At 43.2% G+C, this 10,502-nt stretch overlaps 2 protein-coding genes across 3 annotated transcripts; both read right to left on the reverse strand.

Annotated features, from left to right (window-relative positions):
- Positions 1-6,349: 6,349 nt before the first annotated feature.
- On the reverse strand, positions 6,350-6,685 carry LOC121933408 (histone H4). The gene has a single exon (XM_042473086.1). It carries the CDS (start codon positions 6,674-6,676, stop codon positions 6,365-6,367), a length of 312 nt encoding a protein of 103 aa, XP_042329020.1. The 5' UTR covers positions 6,677-6,685; the 3' UTR covers positions 6,350-6,364.
- A 136-nt stretch (positions 6,686-6,821) lies between these two features.
- On the reverse strand, positions 6,822-10,085 carry LOC121933401 (histone H2B 1/2/3/4/6-like). 2 transcript variants are annotated; one of them, XR_006104522.1, is made up of 2 exons: positions 9,594-10,085; positions 6,822-6,947 (listed from the first exon to the last, which is right to left on the reverse strand). XR_006104522.1 is itself a non-coding variant. In XM_042473078.1 (1 exon), the coding sequence occupies exon 1, from the start codon at positions 10,056-10,058 to the stop codon at positions 9,678-9,680; it is 381 nt and encodes a 126-aa protein (XP_042329012.1). In that variant the 5' UTR covers positions 10,059-10,085; the 3' UTR covers positions 9,159-9,677. The 2 variants fall into 2 exon arrangements, 1 of the variants encoding a protein (XP_042329012.1); XM_042473078.1 differs by lacking the exon at positions 6,822-6,947 and having other exon boundaries at positions 9,159-10,085.
- Between the last annotated feature and the right edge of the window lie 417 nt (positions 10,086-10,502).

A 10,502-nucleotide genomic window follows, 5' to 3' on the forward strand; every position in this document is an offset into this window, starting at 1 on the left:
CGGGATACACACCAGCCATATAGTACGTAAGGATACGTACTATGGTTGGAAGGGGCGGTGCTTCCGCCACCCCCTAACCCTCTAGTAGTATCTATACGTACAAGATGGGGCGCACATTCTACATGGCGCCGCCATCTTTACGTCTGGACGCATAGCGTCCAGATGTCGCGGGCCTATACGTCGCGAGGTCCTGCGCCGCGCTATCGAGTCATAGAGGAGGCGCGCAAGAAAAGAGAAGCTCCAAAATGGAGCTCTTTTTTTGCCGCGTGGGAGTCGCGCGGTTTGGCTGCTGCGGCTCCCGCCACGGAGCAATGGCTGGTCGGGGAAGCGCCGCAAAGCGGCGTTTTGTACCCCGCCTGAGGATCCTATGTCATGAGGTTAAAAACTCTGTCTTACCTTTCCTGAATTCAGTGCTAATTCAAGAGGCAGCTGGGTCCTATTACACAGAAATTGCTGCTGAATCACCATCTGGGTATCCCAGATACAGCCTGGGTCCTGTAAACTGCCTCCACAACCATTTTTTGATGTGGAAGCTTCTGACTTCTAAAAATGGTCACAGGAACGTATTTACAGGGACTGGGTTGCGCTGGGTTGCAATTCAGCAGTGATTTCTTGCTAAACACCCAGCTGTCTCCCAAATTAGCCACTGAATTTGGAAAAGGTAAACCAGAGTTTTAATCCCATGTGATAGTGTCCTAGGACACAAGCCAATGGACTTCAAATTGTAAGAAAAGAGATTCCACCTGAACATTAGGGAGAATTTCATGATGATAAGAGCTGCTCAAAGTGGGATGGACTGCCTAAGAAGATGATGGCGTCCTTCATTGGAGGTCTTTGGAGGCTGGAGGGTAAAATAGACAAGATGCTTCCATTTCCTATTTATGTTTAGATACTGAAATCCAGCAAAGGGCCATTCAGGTAAACAGAACTCCTGAAAAGGCCAGAAAGTATAAATGGGTTTTTTTTTCATTACCACAATAAATCCAAACTCAGCAAACATAGCATTAAATTTTACTAAATAATTAAATCACAAGGTTAGAAGACGCTGAGAGCAGACTTGGAGGCACGGCTGGAACTAGCAGAACGCAATATCTTGCTATGCAATTCGAGCAATCCTATTATTGTACTAATCAGTAGAAGGAAGTAAAACAATCAGACCAGTTGGAACAGGATGTCAGGAGACTAGTCTACATTGCACTTTCTGTGCGACGTAATAGTACTGAGAACGTATATTCTTCCAGCTGTGCATCTAGTGTGTTTGCCCCTCGAGTAACTGCAAACTACTGAGAAGACAATGGCAGTGTGATAGTCAATTGCTGCGGTAACTACCAAAGCGGGTGGAACAAATATTCCAAAATGATTTTTTAGGAAGGAAAGCTTTGCGTATTGACGAAATCCTGACAAGAAACAAATCCGGCATTGGTTGAGACATATTGTGGTCCCGAAGGACTTATGCCGTGGCAAAACTTCATATGTTGGCACTTTGGCATAGAAAAATAGCACTTTTCTGTGTAAAGAAACAACGCTTTTTCTGCACAGACAGATAAAGTTCTACATGGGAAAATGCGTGTTTCTGTGCAAAAACAACCATGGGCACAAATTTGCACAGAATAAATACTGCACGCCAGGAAGAAAATTGCTTCAAATCACATGTTCCTTTTCTTCACAGAAGAAAAATGGAATGAACGAGCCAACATCCCTAGCCACTACTAATACCACTACATCACTGCTACCTATACTATGATGATGTGCATCACGACAGAGGTTGAAGTCTTCCTTTGGTTGTTCCCCAGACCCACTAACAGGGTGTTGTAGCCCATCAGCCTCAGTCTGCCTATGTTTTTTTTATTACTACGCAGCCCAAAGTCTGGGTTACTAAGAGTTCCAACTCACCATGAGACTCATCAACCAGAGTCTTCAGGACGCGATGTCATTTGACTGTGATCAGGCTCAGAGATAAACGTAGATCTGAGAAAGAGAAAAAAAATACCACCAATGAGGAGATCTCCGAATGATCATACTTATGCCTAATAGGAAGTGGGCCTACCAATGGCACATTTGGGCAATAGGTCTATAAGCACATCACTTCAGGGAAGTACCCACTAACATGATCCTATGAATCAGTGGCCACCTCTATTAAAAAATGTGTTAGACTGGATTGCCCCACTTCAAACATCATCATAAGACCTGATGCTGGTAAGGAGGTGCCTTGGCAAACGTATGGCTGCAAAATTCAGCTGATTTGAAATCAAAAAGTGCGTGTCAGCAGTGTACACAGAATCACGACTGTCACCCATCTTTAACAACATGAAAGCAATATTAAAGCCAAATTCTTGATCATAGTTCATGTTTGGACACCTGTTCATTGGCACATTCTTGGGGATTTTCAAATGGCAGAAATTAAATCACTGTTATTTTGATAATTGCATGGCAGAAACACAACATAGTCAAATTTCTCCCATGGCATTTCAAAGAAGGGAAAACATACAAAGCGCATTGGAAAACCATGCCTGAGTAACAATTAGAATTACCTCTCTGAACAATGAGTAAATCTGCATATAATTATTAACTCCATCTACCATACATTCCAGGGAATCATTGGGTCCATCTGGGCACTTATGCTGTGGGACATTACATTGAAAATAATGCAATCACACTAGTCCCACAAAGCGAGTAAATCCTTGCAATAAAAAACTCTTGTTGCAGTAATGAAAGCGTTCTCACTGATTTCCAGTGGTTTGGCTGCAGTTAGGACCTGCAAATGGACTTATGGCTGAAAACATATTAAACGGATTGAGAGGGCTGTTGCCCTCACGCTCCAAGTGGTCTTGGAGATGAAACCACATTATCTAGAAACCTATTTCCAAACCAGCTTTAGGACAGAGTATGGCAGTGACGACTACCACGTTCCTTAGCTGATGCACCTTCGCCTCGAGCATTGACAAGAGGTAGTATGACCCTGTGGTGCTATTAGACCTCTCAACAGCCTTTGATACGACTGACCATGACATCCTTCTGGAAAGCCTGACGAGGAGTTAGGAATCGGGAGCGAGACCATCACATTGCAGTGGTTCCGCTCACTCCCCTTGGGCAGCAGATTCCAGAGGGTGATGACTCGGGGGACAGCCTACTCTTTAAAAAACCAGAGTTTAATGTGGGGCAGTCCTCCAAGGCACCACCCATGACACTCAAATGCTATTCAATATATATATGAAGCCGCTGGGAGAGATCATCGGAGGGCATGGGGCGGAGGTGGATTACTCAGTATGCAGCTGAGACACCCCAGACTATATTTCACCATGTCTCAGTCTACAGCTTGACTACACGATGACACCTCTTCTCTCAATGATTGTCTTAAGGCGGCCAATGGTGCAATGGACTGGATGAGGAAAAAAAACCAGACCTAACAACTGAATCCAGAAAAAAAACAGAGGTTCTTACAGTAGGGGCCCCACTAATCCAGGGTACTGAGATACACCAAACCAGTCCTAGATGGGGTCACACTCCCTTAAAGGATGTGTGGCAGTCGGGCGTGCTTCTAGACTCATCACTCCAGATGTCAAATAGGTAACGCGACTGTTCAGGGTGCTTGCTATCAACTTGGGCTGATTTATGTCAGCTTATCCTTTCAGGACCTGGAGGGACCTGGAAACTATGGTATATTTTTTGCCTCAGAAACTTTAGTTTAGTCAAAAAAGCAGCCAGATGCGTCATTTCATCAAGGAATAGTGACCAGTATAAACCAATCTAACAATATGTCCATTGGCTGCCACTTATCTTCGGAGCCGTACAAGGTGTTGGTTTTTAACCTTTAACACCCTAACACGGCTTGCATCCAGCTTACCTGCAGGAGTAGTGCCTTTCTCCATACAATCCATTCCGCACACTCAGGTCCTCTGGGACGAATTCTATCTGCAGTCAAGAGACCAGGCGACTGTGGTTACCAGTCTATCTGCTGCTCCTAAAGTGTGGATGACCCCGTCCTGCTGGAGAAGATCCGTCCTATCACCAGTCTTAATGCTTAAAAGGCTGTAAGATGGATTTCCCAGGCTGATCTGCGCTTCCCCCCCTCCCACGTTACCATATTACCACAAATTTTAATAACTACTTCCTCTCTGCCAACAAACTGATTTCGCCAATGCACCTTTTTAATTTATTTTAATTCGTATTTTTTATGTTATTGTTTTGCTTATGGGTAATAAAATAATAAACACAATAAAACTTTTACTTTATATCCTGCTTTTCTGTGACAGCCAATCAAAGCAGCTCACAACATATTAAAATCCACATTTACAAAATTATGTCCCAAATTCACCCCCTTTTTTTTTTTAATTTTTTTAATTTTTTTTTTTTTTTTTTTTTTTTAATTTTTTTTTTTATTTTTTTTTTATTTTCTTTTTAAAAAAACAGGATTACAAGTGTACAATTAAAAATCTATTAAATCCACACACACACACAAAGCATATACGAGGACAGAGTGGTGGGATCTTGGTGGGGGCAACTACATGCATGTGGGGGCCGGTCTATTCTGTAGCCGGGCATTTATTCAGGAGATATGCCTGAAGAGATCCGTCTTGACAGCTTTTTTAAAGCGTTCTAAGTGGCCATTGACGGATTCTCATTCCGGCACAGACAGTCCATAGTTTGGGAGCCAATTGCAAGAGAAGGATCCGAGGGTCCGTGGTCTCCTCTAGTTTTTGTTGGTAGCAGTTTAGTCTGGGTTTTAAAGGCTGCAATTAGATTTCCTCCCAGAGGAACGGAGGGTGAGGGGGGATTAGATTGAAGAATGGTGATCCCGCAAATAGGTTGGACCAAGCAATGTAGGGCTTGAAGGTTATAACCAACAACTTGTACGGTGCCTGGAAACTAATAGGGCAGCCAGTGAAGAGATTTAAAGTGGGGGTGTTATGTGGTCCAATCCTAGTTTTCTCCGGTTGAACAAGCCTGACGCCCTATTTTTGCACAGTTGAAGTTCACAGACTCAAGCACAAGGGTTGAGCCCCATTGTAGAGGCATTGCCGAAATCAAGTCGTGAAGTCTACACGGCGGGGGGGTGGGGTTTTTTTAGGGGCAATTATGGGGTAAGGAGAGTTTCAAAATATCCATGAATAAAGAGTGATGATGCAACCAAAAAGAGCATGGCATAAAGGGCAGAATTCTTATCTCAAACAACCACAAAATGCCTCCCTTTTGTTCTCTTTTGTTTTTAAAAGTAAGCTGGACTTGAGCAAAGATGGGGGAGGAATCACCCCATACAAAGTAAATAGCCTCTGGTTAAACCCAGGTGAATGGTTTAGCTTTTCTTACACAAAAAACCCCAAATCCGGCCGTTGTCAGCTGAAAAGTGTCGTCTCTTCACTTTCATTGGAAATGATTTTTAAAAATCAAACTTCTTCCGACAGAACGTGTCAGAAGTTCTTCTCTATAAAAATGCTTTCGAAAATTTTTGGAAATTTAGACATCTTTCTACTAATTTTCGAATATTTTGGAGATATTCTCTACATCCCTAAGTTCTGGGCCCTCTGACTCTGGAATGGAAGGTTTAGTATCCATACGTTCACCATTGCAATGGGTTGACTAGCATGGCATGGCATCCAAATAAGAATTACGACTGAGATCCAATTAGGAGAATTGGGATTAGGACTGCTCAGCCTTGATAAATATATCTAAAATTATGCTTATTTTAGATTAAATCCATTACAAAAAACCACGCATTAGTCCCAACTGGTGAAAACCATTTTTCTCATTAGAATGACAGCTGCTTTAAACATGGGTATATGATCGTTGAGTCTATTCACCTTCTTTCATCTGTTCTCGGGCTCTATTTTAATTCAGGGAAGACTACAAACTAATAAATAAAGCATTTGGGGATAAAGGCAGCTCAGTAAACCCACCCAGGAGGCAAGAGGAGAGGCCTCCCACGCCACCATTGTATTCCCTTGGTGCCAAATAGGCGGAACACAGGACAACCAAAAACACTGCAGAAGACAAAAATGTGAAGGTGATCATTTGTTTTGGACAGACATTTCCGGGAATTATCTTCGAGGCTTAAAGCATCTCGAAGTAGATTATTTCTGCAGTGCGTTTTGGACCATTAGTTAGCTTTCAGAGAAGCTGTGATGCCCCAAACTACAAATCCCAGAATTATAGAGCATTAGAGCCATGGAAGTGGGATTAAGCTGCTAGATTTATAGAGTGCAGAACCTCATAGGGACACCATTAAACCTAATAATGCTTAAGAACCAATACTGGAAAGCCTCAAAGTGCTGCTATGAGGACAACGGCTCTTTTTCTGAAGGAGTGGGTGGCCCTGAAAAGGACCTTTTGGTTTGTATCTTGTTTCTTGAGAGTTCCCCGGCGCCTGTCAGCCTCCGAAGCCGTAGAGGGTCCTTCCCTGGCGCTTCAAGGCGTAGACCACATCCATGGCGGTAACCGTCTTCCTCTTGGCGTGCTCGGTGTAAGTCACAGCATCGCGGATCACGTTCTCCAGGAAGACCTTCAGCACGCCCCGGGTTTCCTCATAAATGAGGCCGGAAATGCGCTTCACTCCCCCGCGGCGAGCCAGGCGGCGAATGGCGGGCTTGGTAATACCCTGGATGTTGTCGCGGAGGACCTTCCGGTGCCTCTTGGCGCCTCCTTTCCCCAAGCCTTTGCCTCCCTTTCCGCGTCCTGACATCTTTCCAACAGTTACCTCTCTCCTCGACGCAGCCAACAAGAGTGTTTCAAACACAGCTGTGCAAGCTGCTTATATACAAAGTTGTCGGACCAGAAGGAAAACTTTGATGCTTATTGGCCCTCTAGCGGTCTTCCAACGCTTGGCGGGCGAATTTAAAATCTGATCAATGAACGAAGGCGGGATGGTTTCAAACGAGCCAATCAGCGCATTGTTCGAATTAAACCGCGCTTTCTGGCGCCTCAGGAGCCTCTTCAGGAAAAGAGGGAGATTTCTATGGAGATAATAAACGGTTTTTAGTGTTTAGTGCTTTTTTTCTTCTTCTTTTACTTGGATGGTCGACCCTGGCTTATTGTACAAAGAGACTGACAATCTAACATAACTAATAGCAAAGCATATTAATAAAAATATTTACCAAATTTCTAAACAGAGCCATGGTTTGCCAACCAATAAATCAAAGCACTGATTAAAAAATGGAGTAATTAGAATTTGTAAAATAGGAATCTGGGGCACTGTTTCTGCAGCTCTCCTTTACCTTCTTCCAATGCTAATGCTGCTTTGAAAACTTCCAACTAGGCAGAGGACAAGGAGGAAAGGGGTCTGGGCAGCCATTAATAACCTTTGTAAAAAGGAGCATCTTTGTCTGAGGCTTTTAACTGTTAATTGTCAATTTTGTAGGTTTTTAAGTGTAATGTGTGTTTTTTTAGACTGTAAGCTGCTTGGGGTCCCAATCTTGGGAGGGAAGAGGCATAGAAATAATAATAATAATAATAATAATAATAATAATAATAATAATAATAATAATAATAATAATAATAATTTTTCAACTTGGACATATCTGTTCAAGGGAAGGGCAACTGTAGCAGATCTGTGAGCAAAGATTATCTGGGACATGAAACCATTTAAAAACAAAAATGTTGCTGACTGTAATGAGAAACTGGAACCTATTCAAAAGTTGAACTGCTTCCCCTGCAGACTTTAAGGGGTGGCAATTTACTCACCTATTTCCCCATCAGGAAAACAGTGGTTAAGGGAAAGCCATAAAAACAGCTTCAAAGAGACACACATATTCTCAGGGCCAGCACTGAAGTAAATAACTTAACCATTTAAACTAGATTCTTGATCCCACCCAAATTTTAATCAAGTTTCGATGAAAAACTGCCTTTGTATGTAGGACTATAGGCAAAGGGAAAACCATGGCAAGGTAAATCTCTGCCATGAATGGGTTTTTTGCTTCTTTTTGAATCAAATGCCTGAAAATGTAATGTGCCCAGCCAATGCAGTGGGTTGTTTCCACTTTGAGACATGAAGAGAAACAGCTTATGATCTTTGGCATAATAAATGAAGTCATTATTATTAAACAGCACCAGCTGTATTTATGATGCTTAATCTATCATTTTTATATTAAAATATACTTCCAACGTTTTCTATATCTGTGAGCGTGTTCAATAATACAGAAATACAATGCCTACCCTTACAGGCTGCATTGAAAATACCTTTGTGAAAACTGTCCCTGTACTTTAATTTCATGAGGTTTCAGTGAAACCAGGAATATGGATACCTTTACACACTTCTATACTCCCTTTTATATGAGAGAGATGGTGGTGCTGTGTATTTTTGTCAGATGATGCAACTGGTTATATTTCTCTTCAGAGTTGTTGCAAAGTACAATAGCATTTGTATCCTGTTAGGAGCTGTAACGTTGCTATATGAGGGAGATAGCAAAGTGACCACTGCTTAGCAGGACGCTACATTTAATATTTTAGCTGGTTCTTGTTACATTATTGTAAGCTGCCTTGAATCCCATCATGGAAGAATTTGTAGGACTGCAGCTCCCATCAACCCTTGCCAACACAAACAATACTGAAGAAAGCTGAGAGTTGCAGTTCAATATTGAGAAGGCTAGGTTTTGCCTACCTTTGCTTTATACAAATATCATAAACCTTTGTGCAATGAAATCAAAGGCAACTCTGCTGGTTCAAAACAAAAGCAACCTATATATTGGGACAAACCTTTATAAGACTAAACTAAAGTGCCATTGAAATATCCAGGCTTTTGCATGCTCCAGAACTCTTCCTCTGACTAACTAATAGAAAAGGTAAAGGAAAACATTGGTGAAAGAAACAATGTCCAGAAATCAGCCAAATGTCGAAACAATGAGGTCTGTGGTTAAAATTCAACCCCAAAATGGAGACTGAATTGAGTGGATGGCCAGGCAGCAATCACTCTTAACATTATACCCTGAGAATGAAATGGTGGTGTGAGAGAATCTCTAAAATGTCTATTGGCTTTTAGTGAAATACTACTTAACCTTTCAGCTCCTGGTCTTCATTGGTGGTCTCCCATCCAAGTAGTAACCAAGCTGACCCTGCTTAGCCTCCAAAATCAGAGGTGATCTGGTGCCTTTAGGATACAGATCTGTCCCTTTCACCAGTGGCAAACAGCTAAGAAATAGAAAGGCCAACAGCAAATTTGTAGGCAGTACTTTTCACATGACTAAAGTACTGTATTTATTTCCTAGCTTTTTATTCTTACAGTTTTAAATACTAGAATGCAGGGGAGGGAGGCTAACAAAGTCCTTTGGGTAATTTTGCCAGCTTTACAAATCTGTGCGTAGGTTAATTTCAGACTTCCAAAAAATATATGCTTAAACAAGAACTGTGTGCACAATTTGCCTTGGCTCTCCAGCCCACTTGATGTAACCCTGCCAACAATCCTTCCAAAGTTAAAAACAGAATCAAAGATTTTGCACTGAAAATCATTTGCAGGTTCCAAGTCTGCACAGCAGGGAAAGGAGAACTACCTGGAGCTGGTATACTTGGTGACAGCCTTGGTGCCCTCAGAGACAGTGCCATTTGACCCAAGTTGGGAGAACTCTCTGAAGGAACACTGGCTTGCCATCTTATTTTATAACTCACAAAGTTTAGAGAATCACAGCTCTTCCAATGAGAAGGTGGGTGGCTCTGAAAAGAGCCTTTGGGTCTGGTTGGGAAGCGGATCCCTTTTACTTGGAGCTGGTGTACTTGGTGACGGCCTTGGTGCCCTCGGAGACGGCATGTTTGGCCAACTCTCCTGGAAGAAGGAGCCTGACTGCGGTCTGGATCTCCCTGGAGGTGATGGTGGAGCGCTTGTTGTAGTGGGCCAAGCGAGAGGCTTCTCCAGCGATGCGCTCAAAGATGTCATTAACAAAGGAGTTCATGATGCTCATGGCTTTGGAGGAGATGCCGGTGTCCGGATGGACCTGCTTCAGCACCTTGTAGACATAGATGGAGTAGCTCTCCTTCCTGCTCTTCTTGCGCTTCTTGTCCCCCTTCTTCTGGGTCTTAGTGATGGCCTTCTTGGACCCTTTCTTAGCCGCAGGAGCTGACTTGGCTGGCTCAGGCATCTTCACAACAATCACCAAACAACTGAATCCTCCTCCTCCTCCTCCCTGGTGTTTATATGCCCTTTATGCAAATTAGCCCTCCAATCCCTGCATTCCTATTGGTTCCCTTTGCCACCTTGAAGAGCAATCACAAAGCCCTGAAAACGTCATAATGGGTGATGTTAGCCCGAGCGTTCTGATTGGCCGGGAGGAGAAACCTGCTGGCCATTGGCGGACGTCGCGTTTGACCTTCCTCAGCCAATCAGAATGGGAGGATTGAATCCCAGGGAGACAATAAAAAGGGGCAGGAGCCGGTTCTGAGCAGCTAGTTCTTTCCAGTCTCTGTGTGCTGATTGTGAGTTGTGTTGCTCTTCGGAAGATGTCTGGACGCGGAAAGCAAGGCGGCAAGGCGAGGGCCAAGGCGAAGACCAGGTCGTCCAGGGCCGGGCTGCAGTTCCCGGTGGG

This window comes from Sceloporus undulatus, chromosome 6 (genome assembly GCF_019175285.1).
Source record: "Sceloporus undulatus isolate JIND9_A2432 ecotype Alabama chromosome 6, SceUnd_v1.1, whole genome shotgun sequence".
Lineage (NCBI taxonomy): Eukaryota > Metazoa > Chordata > Lepidosauria > Squamata > Phrynosomatidae > Sceloporus > Sceloporus undulatus.

Coding starts and splice junctions, on each gene's coding strand:
- LOC121933408 (XM_042473086.1), bottom strand. CDS start 6,676: ATGTCAGGACGCGGAAAGGGAGGCAAAGGCTTGGGGAAAGGAGGCGCC.
- LOC121933401 (XM_042473078.1), bottom strand. CDS start 10,058: ATGCCTGAGCCAGCCAAGTCAGCTCCTGCGGCTAAGAAAGGGTCCAAG.